General features: G+C 43.2%; 1 protein-coding gene across 1 annotated transcript; it reads left to right on the forward strand.

The window, feature by feature from the left end:
* The first annotated feature begins 13853 nt into the window (after nucleotides 1-13853).
* LOC123043366 (uncharacterized) lies at nucleotides 13854-18451 on the forward strand. Its single transcript, XM_044465782.1, has 7 exons — nucleotides 13854-14240; nucleotides 14863-15552; nucleotides 15729-16603; nucleotides 16685-16760; nucleotides 16860-17212; nucleotides 17829-17927; nucleotides 18018-18451. The coding sequence occupies exons 2-7, from the start codon at nucleotides 14943-14945 to the stop codon at nucleotides 18165-18167; spliced, it is 2163 nt and encodes a 720-aa protein (XP_044321717.1). The 5' UTR covers nucleotides 13854-14240; nucleotides 14863-14942; the 3' UTR covers nucleotides 18168-18451.
* The last annotated feature ends 652 nt before the right edge of the window (nucleotides 18452-19103 follow it).

The raw sequence follows: 19103 nt of genomic DNA on the forward strand, positions 1-19103 counted from the left end.
CGCAGTATCCGTGGCACACCTGGCCTGAGGTGTACCCGTAACCGAGATAGTCGTGCACCGTCGTCATCAGCTGGATCTCATATGGAAATACTCTCCTTTGCTGGCATCCCATGTCTATGCCGGTGATTTCCATAACGTGTCCAGCTCCTCTTGCAGAAGCCCCATATACTGGTTAATACTATTTCTCGGTTGTTTCGGCCCTTGAATCAGCATGCACATGTGTATGTACTTTGTCTTCATGCACTTCCATGGGAGGAGGTTGTACATCCATACAAACATGGGCCATGTGCTGTGGTTGGTGTTCTGGTTTCCAAACGGATTCATGCCATCGGTACTCGCACCAAGCACGATATTCCTTGGATCTTTTGCAGCAAATCCATATACTGCGTTGAATGCTCTCCACTGGCTACCATCTACAAGGTGTCTCAGCCTCGGATCATCTCCATCGTCGGGCTTCTTCCTCTCCGCGTGCCAGTGCATGAGCTTTGCTTCCTTAGGATCTACGAAATACCGCTGCAGACGGGGAGTGATCGGAAAGTACCATACAACTTTCTGAGGAGCTTTCTTTCCTACCTTCTATTATCCAGAAGCATTGCACACTGGACAACTGATTTTTTCCGCGTGCTCCCCCCAATAAATGATGCAATTGTTGATGCATGTGTGGTACCTAATGTGCGGTAAATCAAAAGGGCAAACGGTTTTCTTGGCCTCCTCGACACTAGTAGGACACAAGTTCCCCGCGGGAAGAACTTTATCATGTGGATACTTCAAATGCTCATCGAGGCTTTTGTTTGTCCATTTGTTTTTGGCCTTCATCTTTAGAAGTTCGAGTGTGAAACTCAAGCGGGTCACCTCGGGATCGCAACCGTCATACAATGGAGTCCTCGAGTCTACTTCAAGTTGCGCCAGCTTGGCCTCCTCTCTAGAAGCAGCTCTCTCGCTAATCGTACTCTTGCGAAGGAGGTCTTGAACATGAGGGTCCTGCACGACTGCACTTAATAGCGTCGAAGACTGCGGCGTGACCGCCACCTCTTCTCCGCCATGTCCGGACTCTTCTTCGCCATGTCCGAAATCTTCTCCGCCGCCATCATTTTCGAACTCTTCCCCGCCGCCATGTCCGGCGCCATCGTCTTCGTGTCGATCGGTCATCTCTTCGTCTAGCCCCATGTCATTATTCCCTGCCATGTGGACGTCCTCATCATCATCTTCTTCTTCACTTATCCACTGAGTATAGCCATCCATGAAACCATTCATTAGTAGGTGCGCCTTCAAAGTGCCACGATCAAAAGGGTCCAAAAGGACTCCTTCCTTGCATCTTGCACACGGACATCTAATCCTAGTCCGATTATTTGCATACATGTCCATCACCGCGGATTGCATGTACCGCTCCACCTTCCATCCACTCGCCTTCATGACCGACTGCACGGTATAACAAGCAAAAGGGTTATAAAATAAATAATGCATGCATGCTTCAAAGTCATATAAATTTTTGGCATGACCTTGCTTAAAAATAGGACATACTGAGTTTGCTCGAAATTCACCAAAACGGAAATAAATCGACATTTCGGCAAAACATAAGCAACTCGAGGGCATGTCACACTCGCACAAATCTCTCCATATATATATATATATATATATATATATATATATATATATATATATATATATATATATCCCAAACACACCTATTCTCATTCACACACATATTCCCATTCTTGAAATGAACAACTTTTTTTACTCACCTATATATCTCCCGAGATAGACCGATCGAGAGAGAGCACGCGCGGTTAATTAGATGATGAGAGAGACCGATCGAGAGAACACGCGTGGATGGCTAAATAGCTAGCTAGATCTAGTTGTTGGGGAGGAAAGGTGAATCTAGCTAGCTAACTAATGGAGAGGGAGTTATGGTGGAGGGGGGGCATTAATGGGGAGAGGAAGAGAGGTAGAACAAAGAGAAATATGAGAGAGGCCATTTATGAAGAAGAGTTATGATGGAGTGGGACATTAATGAGGAGAGAAGAGAGGTAGAAGGAAGAGGGAAGAAGAGCAACAATGGTGGAGAGTGGAGAGGAGAAAGGAGGGGAGAGAGGGCAAAGTGTGGGAGAGGAAGGGGGAGGTGGCACCAGCCGCAACTAGCAATAGCGCTGCTTAGCAAAACGCGTTGCTGCTAACGTACTTAGGGGCAGCGCTACTACTGAGTGGGGCCCATTAGCAGTGGCGGCGCAGTAAAATACAGCGATACTACTAAACTATTAGTAGTAGCGTTGGATTCTGTACAGCGCTGGTACTACAGCTACCGTCGGTGGCCTCGTTTGGTCCCACATAGTAGTAGCGTGTTTTTGTTTTCCAGCGCTACTGCTATAGACAGAGTAGTAGCGTGTCCCTGAATCAGCGCTACTGCTAACTATCAGCAGCGGTGACTATTTTCCAGTGCTACTACTAAGCTTCTGTGTATAAGTATTTCCCTAGTAGTGCTGGGCTGCTGCGAGAGCTCCTACTGGACGCCCCTCTGCATCAGCTTTCGCTGAAGAGGCGCGCCAAAGGGCAGTCCCATTTACATGCGTTGAACAAATGTACAAATGTCTCAAAAAATGAAATTTGCTTTATATATAAAACGGGACGAAACTCTTTTTTAATAAATGAAGAGAGGGTTGGTTGGGCTGCTGCGCGAGCTCCTACTGGACGCCCCTCTGCGCCCAACAGGTGAGCTTTCGCTAAAGAAGCGCGCAAAAGGGCAGTCCCATTTGCAGGCGTTTGAACAAATGTACAAATGTCTAAAAAAAATAAAATGGTACGCGTGGGAGTCGAACTCCTGACCTCCGATGGATAGCTGCATTGCTAGCGAGTAGAGACAGCGACTGGCTGTGGCTAAAGTGCAACACTAAACTTAAGGAGTAAGCTCAGCGGTAGTTTCGTTTTATTTCAACTTTGTCAGCATTTTTTGAAAAAAAATCGGAAAAAAATAAAAAAATGAAAAACGTTGGAAATTAGAGAACGAATTTTGAATTCAAACAAACTTACAAAACAGGAACTTTTTTGAAAAAGTGATCAAAAAATTGAGAAACAATAAAAGAAAAACACTTTGAAATTGTGAACATTAATTGAATTTGTATATAGATGAACAATTTTAAAATATATATTGAATAGTTTTGTGATATACGCTGAACAATCTATAAAAAATACACTGAACATTTTTGTGATATATGTTGAACAATATTTAAAAATGCATTAAATTTTTTTGTGATATACAATGAACAATATTTGCACATTGAACATTTTTTTGATATATGCTGAAAATTTTTAAAGTACACAATGAACATTTTGTGAGATATGCTGAAATTTTTTGAAATACACAATGATCATTTTTTTCAAAATATCTTGAACATTTGCTTAATATAGGCCGAACTTTTCCTTAGAATATACGATAAACAATTTTGTATATAAACACGCAATGAACTTTGTATAGTAGTACACGAAAGAAAGAATAAAAACAGAGAAAAAAGGAAAAGGAAAGAAAAAGAAAAAGAAACAGCAGAGCGACCATTGGCCGGCCCAAACTGGGGGTCCGGGAAGCCGAGCTTGAGCGAAGCCATGTCGTTTTGAGGGGTGAATCCTATTTGCCGCTCGCGTGCGGCAGACGGACGCGCCTCCGCTGAAAGCTAAGCTAGGCAAGCAACGCGCACGGGCCGGCCCACTTCAAGAAAGCTGCCGGTTTTGGGAACATTCTAGAAGGTTCTTTTTTTCTTTTTCCTGCTTTTTTTCTTTCTTTTTCTGTTTCTGTTTCTGATTCTGTTTCCTTTTCCTATTTCTTTTTGTGTTTTTTCGGAAATTCAAAATCTTTCAAAACTGTTCACAAATAAAATTTGTTTAAATTTTAGAAAAATGTTTGAAATTCAAAATCTTTCAAAACTGTTCACAGATAAAATATGTTTAAATTTTCGAAAAATGATTGAAATTCAAAAAAGTTTTTTATGATTTCAATTTTTTTCACGTTTTCAAATTCTGCACACCTTTCAAAAAAAGTTCACTGCAGTGACAAAATGTGCAACGTGCATGAAAAAATGTTCATCATGTATAGAAAAATTGTTCAGATTGCATTTCAAAAAAAGTTCACCGCAGTGAAAAAATTTGCAACGTGTAATGAAAAAATGTTCACTATGTACAAAATAATGTTCATCGTTTATGAGAAAATGTTCAGATTGCATTTAAAATAATGTTCACCGTATTTTCTCAAAAATGTTCAGTGTATATTTGAAAATGTTCACCGTATAAGAACAAAATGTTCAGTATGTATTTTACATTCATTTTTTTTAAACATGTGTTCACGTTTCATAAAGATTCTTCGGTATTCGGAATTAGTTTCATTATTAAACAATATTCGCATTTTTCAGAAAATATGTTCACACCTTTTTCCAGCAAATGTTTCGCAGATTGAAGAAAAAGGTATTTGTCACTGTACTTTAGTGTTAGCGCTCCGTTTAGTCACAAGTAGTTTCACGGACGACTAGCTATGGACGTTTCTATTCCTGGTGAGGTCTCGGGAGTTCGAGTCCCACCCTCTCGCTATTACTATTCGTGATTTTTTTCACATCCGCTTGAGGCATGCTAATGGGCCGGCCCATTTTGTGGGCCCCTTCAGCGAAGGCTGGACTATTGGGCGTACGCGGCCGTCCAATAGGCTCCCTGCGTTTTGAGGCTTGCGAGCGTCAAATATGATCTGCGGCTGGGCTGCCACGCACGCGGTGAATAGCTAGGAGTTGCCGGGCGTGCAGTACTGGGTCGCGACCCGAGGGACATAATTTAGGTTTTCTAATGTCCTTTTTATTTTCTACTTCTGACTTTAAATCAAACCTTTACATATTGGAAAGTTACAAAAAAGCATACATATATGCGACATAATAATTAGAGCTTAGGAAAACACTTCCAGCCCAAAAGTTATTTAAAATACATATAATTTTTTTATAAACTGTATTTTGAGCTTTATAAATTTTCCCTATAAATTAATTTAGGGTTCTATATAATTCCCAGAATACTTTTGAATGCCCAAACACATATTTAAATAATATTATAATATTCCAACCTTTTTATACTGAATTATTCATACTACCTTCTCTCATTTAATTTTTGTCATGAGGTGGATTTTTTTAATAATAAAATCCCAGTTAGATCCAAAATTAATATTTGGGGAAGTCCTTTAGTTCTCTCTTGTTTAATATTCAAGAAACAAAAGCAAGTTTTATTTTTTCTGATTTAACTAATTAACATCATAACGTTTTGAAAAAATTGGGATGTTACATCGTCGCTGCTACCACGTGCTCTGGGACCTCGGATTTGTGTTGGGCGCTCTAGCTGACTCTCTTAGGGTTTGAGTTTGGTTCCCAATGGTGGCGTTGTGGAGGCGATGCTGGCGTCGTGTAGATCAAGAATAAGGTTTCCCCAACTACTCGTCCACCTCGCAGACGACGTTCTCGTCGACATCATACATATGGGCATCGGATTGTATGTCCGTTGTTCTTCTAGACTGTTGGATCTATTTTGTGTCTTCGTGTCATGCATATAATTCAAAGGCATATTCTGGTGGAGCGGGCGACATCGCTTCGTGTCTTGGGTCTCGAGCTACTTCTCAGTCTATTTGATGTTCAACTAGTTTATGCTTCATTGTGCAACTTATGAGGTTAGGTCCCCTTGAAATGTCTGATCAGCTCTGGATTGGTTGTCCAATCCATTTTATCACCTTCTTCTCATGAAGGGCGATGTGTTCCACACTGTTGCCATCGACGTCTTCTGGCTCCAACCGACGACTTTCTAGCCGCTGCATCAACAACATTTTCCCAACTCTGATGGTGCTTCGGAGGTCCAAAGGCAGTATTGAATTTTCACTTACAAGTGCCTACAAATTGCATGAGGAAGATGACGTTGATTTCTTCAAATACCTATGTGTAATTTTTAATTTCCATAAGGATGTTCTAATAAAGTTGATCGTCTTTAATATACGGTCTTTGGCCTTCTTGCAAGAGAAGGAAACGTAGGTAAAGGATGATGAAAACAACCAACGCATAGAAAGTTAGAAACTAAAACCGTGTATATGTCTAGAGCACCAAACGACAAAATCCACGCCAGCAAACGAAATTTGGCACTTAAGGCCCATTTATAGATGTTTTCGTATGGAGGCGCACACCCCCATAGTGGTCGGCTCATAAACGTTAGAAACTGATTCCGCTTTTGGGAAGCTTCCGGCTGGTTTCAGAAGCATCCAATAGTTTTTTTTTCTTGTGGTTTTCTGTTTGTTTTTTCTTTTTCATATTTACTTTCTCTTTCTCTTTTTTTGCTTGTTCTTTTTTTTGAATGTTTTTCATATCCGTGAACTTTTTCAGATTGAGAAACTTTTCTCAAATTCATGAACAATTTTCAAATCATAAACTTTTTTTAAGTTCACTTTTTCTTCAGATTATGAACATTTTCAAATGCACTTTTTCAAAGTCATTTTTTAAATTCGCAAATATTTTTCAAAATTTCTGGACGTTTTTATATATGCATTTTTTTAATCTACTATTTTTAATCTGTAGAAAACGAGAGGGTTGTTTGTTGTGCTGAAAATCAATAGTTTTTTAGAACAGTAAGCCAGATTTTTTTAGGGAAGAACAGTAAGCCAGATGGGCAAGTGAGTCTGGCCAACCGTAGCGCCAAGCTGGGCCACGGCCCGCTATGCTCGTATGCGGAGGCTGAAAGCCCCTGATGAGACGCGAACGTTATATCTCACCTATAGCAGGGTTTTCGAGATACTATCGACGTCTGCATGTTGATGGACCTGGGACATACAGGGCGCTTTTGGACCTTTGAGAAAAAGGTAGCGGGTGGCACTTTCACCGAGTCAGACTAGACAGGGCTCTAGGATCGGCCGAGTGGAGTGCCCAATATCCTCTAGCAAGCTTATCTCACCTAACAGCTGCTACGTCGGATCATTGTCCAATTTTGTTGGAGATAAATGAACCCAATGCATCGCTGGGACGGAAAGGTTTTAAGTACGAAACTATGTGGGAAACGCATGAGCATTGGAGAGATACAATTCTGGAAAAGTGGAGCTCCAAACATCCAGGTCATACAGTGGAGGAAATCCGGCGAAAGCTAACTGAGCTAGCAACTGATCACTTTCGGCAATGTACGCAAAGAGATCCGTGCCCTAAAAGTCGAGCTGGATCGTCTGCGGGGTGACGCTGGGAGGACGGGGCCTTCACATGTGGAGACGAAGATCAACGATAAACTGGTGGAATTGTACCATCGAGAGGAACTAATGTGGAGACAGCGATCTCGAATTGAGTGGCTCGCTGCAGGCGATAAGAATACTCGGTTTTTTCATCTCAGGGCGAGCATAAGGCGGAAGAAAAACATGGTGAAAGCGCTAGCGAATTCTTTGGGAGTGCTCATCGAGAACCCAGAGGAGCTGAGGGAGATGGTCAATGATTTCTATCAAACACTATACACGTCCGAAGGAGTGTCTGGGCTGGACGACGTGATGGCGCACGTCCCAGTTAAGGTGACAGCAAGTATGAACGACATTTTATGTGTGAAAGAACATGCGGTGCCCCCATGTTTGGTTTTGGTAATTGATGACTATCTCTATGGACTAATGGTTGCCTTGAGTTATATCTGGAGGTTTTGTCCATAGGCTTTTCTTGAAGTCCATGTGTTGGTTTCAAGGAGTTTATGAGTTGACCAAGGTGTTATTAAGGAATTATCCAAAGATTGGTCATGTGAGTGTTGAGCTTATTGCAAGCATGATTTGAAGAATAAGATTGTGTGATCATTCATGTCCACCTTCAAGACATCATCCAAATGAAGAGAGTTGGAAAGATTCATCACACAAAGCGCACAAGATGTACCGAGGGATCAAGTGATCCCATGGTATGGCAAGCATTGTCCATTACGCTTTGTGTGCTAACCCATGGTCTTTGTGAGAGTTCTTTGTGGGGTTAGGTTGCGGTGTGCAAGTTCAAGTGATGTATCACGAAGAGATCAAGTGCTTGAAGCTTGCCGTTCATTGTGGTGACAATGGACTTGTGAAGATGAGCGGAAGAGTGGCTCACCCATACTGGAGTATGGGGGAGCAATCAACTAGTCTTCATCGAGCCAACACAATCAAGAAAGGTGGTCCATCTTGAGGAGGAGTAGATCGTCATCATCTAGCTCAAGTGGATTTTGTGCAAGGCAAAGGTTTGCCCTTGATAGGTTTTCTATTTTACCGGTCTCATGGTAGTTGTGGGAGACCGATTTATAGGATCGATTGTCGTACTATCAAGGGGGGCTCTCGATGAGTTGCTTGATCGTATCATTCGTAGAGAGCTCAAACCATTGCATCCTTGCATCATCTTTATTGGTTCTTGTTTGGTTCTTCTCCTTGTGAGATTTGGAGCTTTTGGTCATTTTCATGACAAGCTCGAGTTCATCGAAAACGGAGTTCACATGCATCTTCTATGATGTTTTCGATGTTGGAGGTTCTGCCGGTTCTTCTCTGTTGGAGGTTTCTCTCCTCTCTTGTTAGGCATACCTCCCCTGCCTCCTAGTAGTTTTGATGCTACTCGTTGTCTTGTATCCAACAAGCTTGAGTTTGCTCAATTCGGAGCTCATTTGCAGAAGTTATGGCAGTTCTGGTTTTATTGTTACCCTCTGTTGTCTTCTCTACAAAATGAAGGACTCCTAGTGTTGCTGATCTGGGGCATGCGGTAGTACCGCTCTACGAAGCGGTAGTACCGCAGGCCCTTGCGGTAGTACCGCTATGTTGGAGTGGTAGTACCGTGGCCTCCGGCCAGGCGCAACTGCTCGAGAGGTAGTAGGGGCGGATGTAATTTTTTACATCCGCGCCCTACGCGGTAGTACCGCGCCACGAGCGCAGTAGTACCGTGGGCTCTGGCCAGGCTTAGCAGCATGAGCGGAAGTAGGGGCGGATGTAATTTTTTACATCCGCGCCCTACGCGGTAGTACCGCTCTTCGTGTGCGGTAGTACCGTGCCGGAGTTTTGCGCAGGTCCTCCCTCAGCAGAAGTAGGTACGGAAGTAATTTTTTTACGTCCGTGCTTTCTCTGTGCCTAGTGTTGCCTGCCTTACGGTAGTACCGTAGGGGCGTGCGGTAGTACCGCTCCGGCAGTTCTACCGCTCGTTACCCTGTGCAACAGGCCTTCATCTGGCCAGAGCTGCACATGCGGTAGTACCGCAACCTACAGCGATAGTACCGCAGCCAACCGCGGTAGTACCGCGGCTCCCTGCGGTAGTACCGCGTTGTGCGGGCTGAGTGAGGGGATAACGGTTGGTTTTTCTCCCCACCTATAAAAGGGGGTCTTCTTCCCCATTGAGATGTATCCTTTGAGCTCGTGTTCTTCCCCCATTGTTGACCTTCTTCGAGTTTGCTAACTCTCAATCCCTCCATGGATTCTTGCTAGTTTTTGAGGGAAAAGAGAGAGGAGATCTAGATCCACATTTCCACCAATCACTTTCTCCTCTATGTGAGGGGAACCCCTTGGATCTAGTTCTTGGAGTTCTTGGTGTTCTCCTTCTTGTTCTTCCTCTCATTTTCCTCCCTAGCATTAGTTGCTTCGGTGGGATTTGAGAGAGAAGGACTTGGGCACTCCGTGTGCCCTTGCCATTGCATTTGGTGCATCGGTTTGAGTTCTCCACGGTGATACATGGAAGTTACAAGTTGAGAAGCTTATTACTCTTGGGTGCTTGGTGCCCTTGAGCTTGTTCCTCTTGGGTGCTTGGGCGCCCTAGACGGTTGGTGGTGTTCGGAGCTCAATCATTATGTTGTAAAGCTCCGGGCAAGCGTCGGGGTCTCCAATTAGGTTGTGGAGATCGCCCCGAGCAATTTGACGGGTATCGGTGACCGCCCCCAAGGGTTGCCAAAGTGTACGGGTTCGGTGACCGCCCCCAAGGGTCGCCATTTGTACGGGTTCGGTGACCGCCCTCAAGGGTCCCTTAGTGGAATCACGGCATCTTGCATTGTGCGAGGGCGTGAGGAGATTACGGTGGCCCTAGTGGCTTCTTGGGGAGCATTGTGCCTCCACACCGCTCCAAACGGAGATTAGCATCCGCAAGGGTGTGAACTTCGGGATACATCGTCGTCTCCACGTGCCTCGGTTATCTCTTACCCGAGCCCCTTTACTTATGCACTTTACTTTGTGATAGCCATATTGTTCTTTGTCATATATCTTGCTATCACATAGTTGCTTATCTTGCTTAGCATAAGTTGTTGGTGCACATAGGTGAGCCTAGTTGTTGTAGGTTTTGTGCTTGACAAATTAACCGCTAGGTTTATTCCGCATTTGTTCAAGCCTAAACCGTAATTATTTTAAAGCGCCTATTCACCCCCCCTCTAGGCGACATCCTCGATCTTTCAATGTGCTCCCTATACGAATGAAGAGGTGAAGGTGGCCCTGTTCCAAATGTTCCCCACCAAGGCGCCGGGCCCAGACGGCTTCCCGGCTCATTTTTACCAACGACACTGGTCGATGTGCGGGGAGGAGATCACACGAGCCGTCCTCAGGATTGTCAGGGGGGAAGAGAGCGCGGAGAGCATCAATGATACTGTCTTGGTGTTAATACCAAAGGTAATGAATGCAACCCTTCTCTCTCAATTTCGACCAATAAGCTTGTGCAACGTCCTATACAAGATTGCTTCAAAGGTTGTGGCGAACAGATTGAAACAAATACTTCCTGACATCATCTATGAGGAGCAGTCAACGTTTGTTCCAGGCAGGCTAATAACAGACAACATCATTTGCGCCTATGAGTGCCTGCATTTTATGAAGAGGTTAAGGGCAAAAGCCAACAGCACATGCGCCCTAAAGCTTGACATGATGAAAGCATATGATCGCCTGGAGTGGCCATATCTGAGGGCTATAATGTCCAAGCTGGGGTTTGCACAACCCTGGGTTGACATCGTGATGAACATGGTATCTTCAGTGTCATTTTCAGTTCTTTTCAACGGAGAAAGATTAGAGCAGTTCAAGCCTTCCAGAGGCATTCGACAGGGAGATCCGATTTCCCCTTACTTGTTTCTGATTACAGCGGAGGGCCTTTCGTGCCTTTTAAAGTCCAGTTCTCAGTCATCGGTACTAGAAGGCATCAAGGTGGCACCATCAGCCCCGGCTGTGAACCACCTCTTGTTTGCGGATGACAACCTGCTGTTTTTCAAAGCAAGTGTGGAGGGGGCAAATGCGGTTTCAAACCTATTGGATGCTTACTATGGGGCATCTGGACAAAGAGTAAATAATGATAAGTCGACTATCTTCTTCAGTAAGGGGTGCCCTTAGACCACCCGAGACAGTGTGAAAAATGTCGTTCAAGTCCATAGAGAATCATTAAGTGATAAATATTTGGGGATGCCAACAGATGTGGGCCACTCAAAAAACGGTACATTCAAGTACCTTCGAGATCGAGTGTGGGAGAAGGTCAAGGTTGGATGGAGAAACTACTATCCTCAGCGGGAAAGGAGGTCCTAATCAAATCCATTGCTCAGGCTATCCCTGTTTACTCTATGGCGTGCTTCAGGTTACCGAGAGGTTTATGTGACAGATTTACGTCCATCATAAGACAATTCTGGTGGGGTAGCAAGCAAGGTAAACGGAAACCAGCATGGGTATCGTGGGAGATCATGGCAAGGCCGAAGTACATGGGAGGCTTGGGCTTCCGCGACCTTGAGATTTTTAACCTTGCGTTATTGGCCAGGCAAGCATGGAGATTGCTAGACAATCCAAAAACCCTAAGCTCCTTAATCCTCAAGGCCGCATACTTCCCTGACAGAGGCCTATTGGAGGCTGAACTGGGATCACACCCTTCACAGATCTGGCGGGCCATACTGGACGGAAGGGATATAATGAAGCAAGTGGTCATTAGAAGAATTGGGACAGGAGAGCACACACTTATATGGGAACACAACTGGATCCCGAGGCAAGAGGTCCCACGGCCAATCACTTCCTTGGTTGCCAACCCGCCAACCAGAGTTCATGAACTTATAGATGCGACGACGGCCACTTGGAAAGAGGAGGCAGTTCGGTCCATATTCATCCCCATAGATGCAGAGGCCATATTGAAGATACCTTTGTGCACCAGGAAAAGTGGAAGATTTCTGGGCTTGGGGTAGAGAAAAGAAAGGTAATTTTACTGCTAGGTCTGCATCCCGCATGATACAAAACACAAAGCTCAACCGCGAGAATTGGCTGTACGGCACTGAGGGCACTTCTGACCACGATGAAGGTACAAGCTGGTCGTCCCTCTGGAAGACAGAAGTACCAAACAAGATACGTGTGTTCCTGTGGCGTTTGGCGAGAGAGTCTATCCCCACATATGACATCCTACACCACCGCCATATGGCAACTTCGCCAGCATGCCAGCTGTGCGGGGCAACGGACTCCTGGAGGCACGCCTTGCTCGAGTGTGTGTCGTCGAGAAGTGTATGGTCCTTGGCACCGGAAGGCTTGGTTGAGCAAATGAGCACATGTGATAATGCCTGCGCCAAAACATGGCTGTTTACTTTGAACAACACGTTATCGCATGCGGACTTCACCAGACTCGGGGTCACGCTGTGGGCAATCTGGAGTTCCAGGAGGAAATTGATCTACGAGGGGATACATCAAACGCCTTATTCAACTAATGGCTTCATTACTGCCTTTATCAACGATCTTCAGGCCGTGGCAAAACCGCAGGGCCAGCCCAGGGTGGCTCAGCCTCGCCGGCAAGGTGGATACCGCCGCAAGAGGGGAATTGCAAGATCAACGCGGATGCCGCGCTTATGAGGACCAGGCCGGTTGGCGCGGTGGCAGCAGTATGCCGGGACATACATGGGATCTTCCTGGGAGCGTCCACAATCACTTTCCACGGCATAGATGACCCTGCGACGCTGGAGGCGCTGGCAATACGGGAATCATTAGCCTTGGCGGACGATCTTTACGAGCGCAGAGTTTCAGTAACCTCAGACTGCAAGGTAGTTGTTGACGATCTCACAATCTAGCGAAGCATGCTCTCTCACTTGGGGTAGGCCGCCGTGTGTGGTTGGGCGACCCAGGTGATCTATCTTTCGTCCCTGTAAATATTGTGACGATTTAAATAAAAGCTTCGCGAGATTGTCTTAAAAAAAACCTATAGCAGCAAGACACTAAAAAACAAGCTAGACTAGCATCCGTCTTACCTAAAGGGCTCACGCGTATGGGCCGGACCGTTAGCGCTGTCGTCGCTTCCTCACTTGTCTAGTCACTCGCTCGCTCATTTTTGTTATGGCTCGTAAAAAAGTGTTCACGTAGTTTTCAAATTATGTTTCGTATCATACATTTCTCTGAACGGGTATTTTAAAAATGTTTAACATGTATTGAAAAAATATACAAAACAATTACTTGAAGAATGTTAGTAATGTATTAAAAAATGTTAAATGTATATAAAATGTTTTATACCTGTACAGAAATGTACAATGTATATTAAAATTATAGGCATGAAAAATATAGTTTTTAAAAATGATAATCATGTATTTTTTTCAAAATTAAGCATGCATAATTTATTTTTCTGACATGTACGAAAAAATATATAATGCTTATGAAAAACGTAGACATGTGTCGGAGAAAAGGAAAAAGGAAAAAGGAAAAGAGAACAAAACTTGTTAAAACCAAAGAAATTATAATAAAACCAGGAAAGAAACAAAGAGAACCCAGGAAAACATGAACACAAAAACTGAAAACCGAAAAAGAAAAAAAAGAGGAGAAAAAATAAAAACAAATGCAGAACCGCCCCTTAAACGCGTCCCATAATGGGCCGGCGGGCGCTCTCCTCCTCCCTCTCCCCACCCCACGCACGTCTCTCTCCTCCGCCGAAGTCCAAAAAACCCGCGTCCAAGCGGCGCTGCCGCCAGCCGCCACAAAATTTCGCTCCCCTTTCCCGCCAACAAATACCAACCCTGGCGGCAACTTTCCCCCGCCCGGCAATATCCAGAGTCAAATTTGCCCCCTCCGCGCCAATCCTCCTCATCCACCCCCCTCCTCATACATACGGCAATATCCAGATTCGAGAAGCAGAGTAGGGTTCCAGTTCCGAGGCCGAGATCTCTGCTCGCCGCCGCCGCTCCCTCCGTCTTTCAGTCCATCCCTTCTCAAGGTCAGCGCCTCCCCGGACGGAGCGGGCGGTCGCCCTCTTCGAGTTCGACGCCGACCGTCCCGCGGCTTTTCCTCGATTTACCCGGGGCCGGGGGGTCTTCAGGTTCAGGTACCTGCAGGGTCCAGATCTGTGTTTGTTTTTCGCATCTCAAGCCGATGAAATGAATTGTAGGACTAGTAGATCTGTGTGTGGGTTGCGTTGACTCTGAATCTACCGTGGCTACTACTCTTGTAATTTTTGCTGGCTAGCATCCTAGGCCTGACAGCAGGCGCTGGGGGCACAGTTCTTAGCTCAGAGCAGGGGGCTTGATTGAGGAATTCGTGATTATTGATAACAAATTTGAGGGCTTCCCTCTTCACGGCCACAGGGATGTGGTTTCTGTTAGTAGTCAAAGGCTGCAACATTTCTGTACATACTGTCTGTTCAACGTTCTCAATTCATCTCTCCCACTGGAAGCACAGTTTATCAGTAGTACAAGATTTTACTTGTATGTTCTGTTCTTTTTATGTTGTGTTAAGCTCTTTTTTCTTCTTCTGCTCTCTTATGAAGAACACACAAGCTAATTGCAATGTTCTCAAACACATTGTGCTTCTTCAGGCATAAAAGATGCTTGCATGAATATCATAATGCGGTGTCTGTTTTTGAAAGATGACTTCATTTCTAGTGAAGATATTGATGCTTATACGCGACATTTACTTGACTATAACACCTGCTTTTTGTATGTCTACAGGGACCCTTTTAACCTTCACTTCTCTGAGTAGATTTGGCTACAAATAAGGCACTCAATCTGTACACTGTCATCTGGCCACAATGTCTGTAGATTTGGCTCACAAAATAGTTTCGACTCTCAGAAGATCTGAAAGGTGCAAGAACACCCGTGTAATATACAATGATGATTATGAAGAAGATTCCGAGACTGAGATAACTGATTCTGAAGAAGATTCCAAGACTCAGATAACTGATTCTGAAGAAGTTGCCTCTCCTTCACCCTCGGAACTTAATGTTGCTTCTGTTGATGATGGTTCCGGTGAAGAGGATTTTTTCAGTGTGCCTCGCAAGGATCGAAGAGCTCCGTTGAAAGTTAAGAATAAGAAGGCTCCAAAAACTATTTCTGAAGGATCTGGCACTAAGGGTCAGTCTCAGTGTGGGGGTCTTGGGGTTGAAAGATCAAACGAGGAAGTTGATCTTGATGAGCCTCTTATTGCTTTGAAACAGAAGAAAGAAAAGACAACCCCTTCTAAGGCGAAAAGAAGGACGGATGCATCATCTTCTCCACATGCTACAAAACTAGATACATCAGCAAAGAGAGATGAAATTAGTCCTGTACAAACTTCCCTATTCGAGTCAAGGCTGCATGACTTAGTGACACAGAAGCTTGAAAGAAGAGCTGTAGATCAAGAGCACTCGAGAATTGCTATTGGTGAGTATTGTTAGCCAAACAAAATACAATTCTTATATTCCAGTTCTTTCTTATATTGAAGATCAATCCTCACAGCGACTTCTGTCTTTCAGCTAGTACATTTTTCTTGAAGCAACCTTTTTTGGATCCCTTTTTCATAAACATTGATATATATTGTTTTTGTTCTGTACTTGCAGAACGCACCTGTGACCATTCATCTGTTGTGCTGCATCAGTTTCCCATCAAAGATAATGAATGTGGACAGCAGCCTGGTTTCATCACCCAACCAACTGAAGCAGATGTTTCTGAAGCCAAAGCGCATTTGTATGACAGTGTGGAACAAAAAAAGACTAATAACAATTTTTCTTCACTAGGTCCCATTGATGAAGTGAGCAACCATCAGAAATCTTTAGATGATACAAGTAATTACACAGATGTGAGGTGCACATCGGTGGTCATCCAACCTGATTTATGTGGAAGCACAGACAGGATTTGCACTTCGCATGAGGAGGTTGTGCAGATGCCGGTGGAGGGTCAATTAGATTCACTAGTCTGCCATGGTGTGAAAACAAAGGATATATTACTGCATATAAATGTTGAACAAGCAGCCACAGGCTACAATTTTGCTTTTGATAAGACTCTTGATTTGGCTCATACTGCCAATTTTGACACTCAAGACGGGCGGCTAGAAAATATAGTTTATGGTGCTCTGAATAATAATGTGCAGCGGAAGTGTTTTGAAACAAAAACTTCTGTTGGAGTTCCAGATACTGTTGTGACTCTGAGCTCACCAACCACAGCAAATGTTTCACATGATGGCTGCCTCTTACTTGCCAACATGGAGGGGTCATCAACGGATATTGATCAGTTAAGTGGTACAATGAATGTTGGCATTTGTAGATCTGTTAATGATCAAGAATCAAGAGAAACTGGAGATGCAATATCAGATAGCTCCTCTAATCCTGAAGAAACACAAGAAATTTCTGATGGGCAAACTAGGGCGTCTGATTTTTTCATTGACGAAGGATCAATTGAAGATCATACTCCAAGAAAACTGTTGTCCCAGAGAAAGGTCTGCATAGCTCTTTCAATCAAGTTTCAAAGAATAGTTATGAACAAGTTTCTCATTAAACTATCCTTTTATTTTCTTCAGATTATGTCACCAACTTCTCAGGAGAAGTTTTGCAATGCTTTGGCTGGTATCGATTTGTGTGGAGTCCAAAGGCTTGGTAAGCAATCTATGCCATCTTGTAGTGTTTTTATTTTTTTAGCAGAGTGGTTAATTATTATAGTATTTCTTATTATTCATGTTACCATTACCGTTTCAGAGAGAAAGATTAATCTTGAAGATTGTGATGTAAGTAGTCAAGCATTACCTCAGACGACAAACAAGCAATACCGATCTATATTAACCAGAGACAGGAAACTTAAGAGCAGAACTTCTATCTCCTTTACAAGGAAAGGAGTTCTTAAGTCAACAGAATCCCCATATCCTGAGCTGACAAGTTCATCTGTTCTTTTGGACACTGAGAAAGCTGTTGAGTTTTCACAAAGGCAGATGCATGATATAGAAAGCATTGCAGCAAATCTTATCAGGAGCTTGAAGCACATGAGAAGTTTAGTGGACGAAAATTTGTCATCAGAAGCACAGTCTTTGCTTCCTAATTTTAACACTGCCGAGGTGAGACATTATTAAATATAACAGTTACCTGTGCTCATTTGATTTTACTGCTGTGCAACCGATTGATGATACAACAATAACACAAAAATTGTTGTTTGGTAAGTTACACCATATGTTGATTTGGAGCACAAAAATATGTATTTAAGATTTGTCTTCTGCGTTCCTCTGTTTTTTCTCTGTCAGCTGCTTCTGTTTATAATAGTACATAATATAAGGCTAAAGCTCCTTGTGTTACTAGTACTTTGATGCTATGATCTGTATAAAGTTAGTTTCTTCTTGTACAGCAGAATTACTATTGATTTACATTTGTGGTTCTCATGTAAACCATCTGTTTGGACTGAAAAGATCACACGCCTTATCAATTATTGATGCACTCCTGCTTAATATGTGCTTTCTCCTGTCTGTGCATTAATTAGCGCAAGTCTACCTTTTTTCCTCTGAATTAGGTGGGCCTTGTTTAGCTTATCAGAGCTTAAGATATTGCAAGATCATGAATTACCGATGAATTATGATACTATATGAACTGTCTGAAGTTCACAGCTGCTTGACGAGTAGATGAGGCCCAACTCTAGTCTGATCAGATATTTTACTGATATCTTACAATTATCATTCACAGATGAGAGCAGCATCTGAGGATGCATTAAAGGTGGAGAGAACTACAAGGAAATGGTTGACAATAATGAACAAAGATTGCAATCGTTTTTGTAAAATATTGGTTGGTATCTCTGCTTTTAAGATTGTTTGATACACAGTATTGAAGTGTTTTCTGAACTATCAGCTTACATTGTTAAAATCTTAATGACAGACACTAGAGGGAAAGAAGGCCGCTTCGCATCCAGAATTGCCGAGGAAACGTAGGAGGATAACGTTCGCGGATGAAGCTGGAGGAATGCTCTGCTCTGTTAATGTGTTTAGTGATGTACAGACCTCTCCTGCATGCGAGGGTGAGTCATAAACATTATTTGGGCTGATTACGTCAAGCAATTGTGTTGTAATAAGTTGATTTCTGACAATGAAGAATCAAACAAGATGGGCCCTGTTTTTTATTTTTTCCGAACGAGAGATGGATGGCCCTAGTCAGGAACCAAGTAACTGGGGAATGTTTCCCTCTCACTGTATGTTTAGACGCTAGAGTCTATGAAGTGGCTTCTGAAACTGTTCCATCAAAGCTCCACTTGCTGTAATTTGTAGACAAGAATCAACTTCTGCAATTATATTGTACAACTGATTGTTTAGCCATGTGGATTCCTCTGTTTTAGCCATGACACTGTTTGTGGATTCCTCTGTTTTAGCCATGACACTGTTTTTGATCAAGCAATTAGAGGGGCGAAAGGAAAAGCTGTAGCTGGTGCGCAATTCACTATTTGTTTGCTGTAACACATAAGAGTGGTTTTGCCATTTTGGGCTGAAAGTAAAAATGCCGGTTGCTCATTCCGTAACCTTGTTTCTTGTGTATTTTATTATCAATAAGAGTATCATTCTGACTAGTTCGTTGAATTCAAAAGGCACTTCGTAGAGTTGTGGGGTCTAAATTTTGTCCGCTAGTGGTTAGAGGGAAAACATGAATTATCGCTAATGAACCAGAGTTAAATAATTCTTAACTAAATTGTTCACCCATGCAAATGTAAAAGAAGCCAGACGAACTAAGATATTTTTTATATTTATAATAAAAAACAATCACATCGGTGAATATGTGTGACGGTTTTCCTGATTCTGAGCCAAGAGATTTTTGTAAAGTCCCAATCAACTTTGAAAAGCGATACTTTAGTTTAGTAAAAAGTGCAACGTCCAGTTCTTCTAGAAATGTGTATGGAAAATTGCAAGTAACATTTTTCATTGAATTAAAATTGGAATTTCTTTTCTGGGTTGATTTGAATTTATGAAAACCATT

Source organism: Triticum aestivum, chromosome 2B (assembly GCF_018294505.1).
Source record: "Triticum aestivum cultivar Chinese Spring chromosome 2B, IWGSC CS RefSeq v2.1, whole genome shotgun sequence".
Classification (NCBI taxonomy): Eukaryota; Viridiplantae; Streptophyta; class Magnoliopsida; order Poales; family Poaceae; genus Triticum; species Triticum aestivum.

Coding starts and splice junctions, on each gene's coding strand:
- LOC123043366 (XM_044465782.1), top strand. CDS start 14,943: ATGTCTGTAGATTTGGCTCACAAAATAGTTTCGACTCTCAGAAGATCT. Junction 16,604..16,684: donor AACTGTTGTCCCAGAGAAAG/GTCTGCATAGCT, acceptor TATTTTCTTCAG/ATTATGTCACCAACTTCTCA. Junction 16,761..16,859: donor GTGTGGAGTCCAAAGGCTTG/GTAAGCAATCTA, acceptor TTACCGTTTCAG/AGAGAAAGATTAATCTTGAA.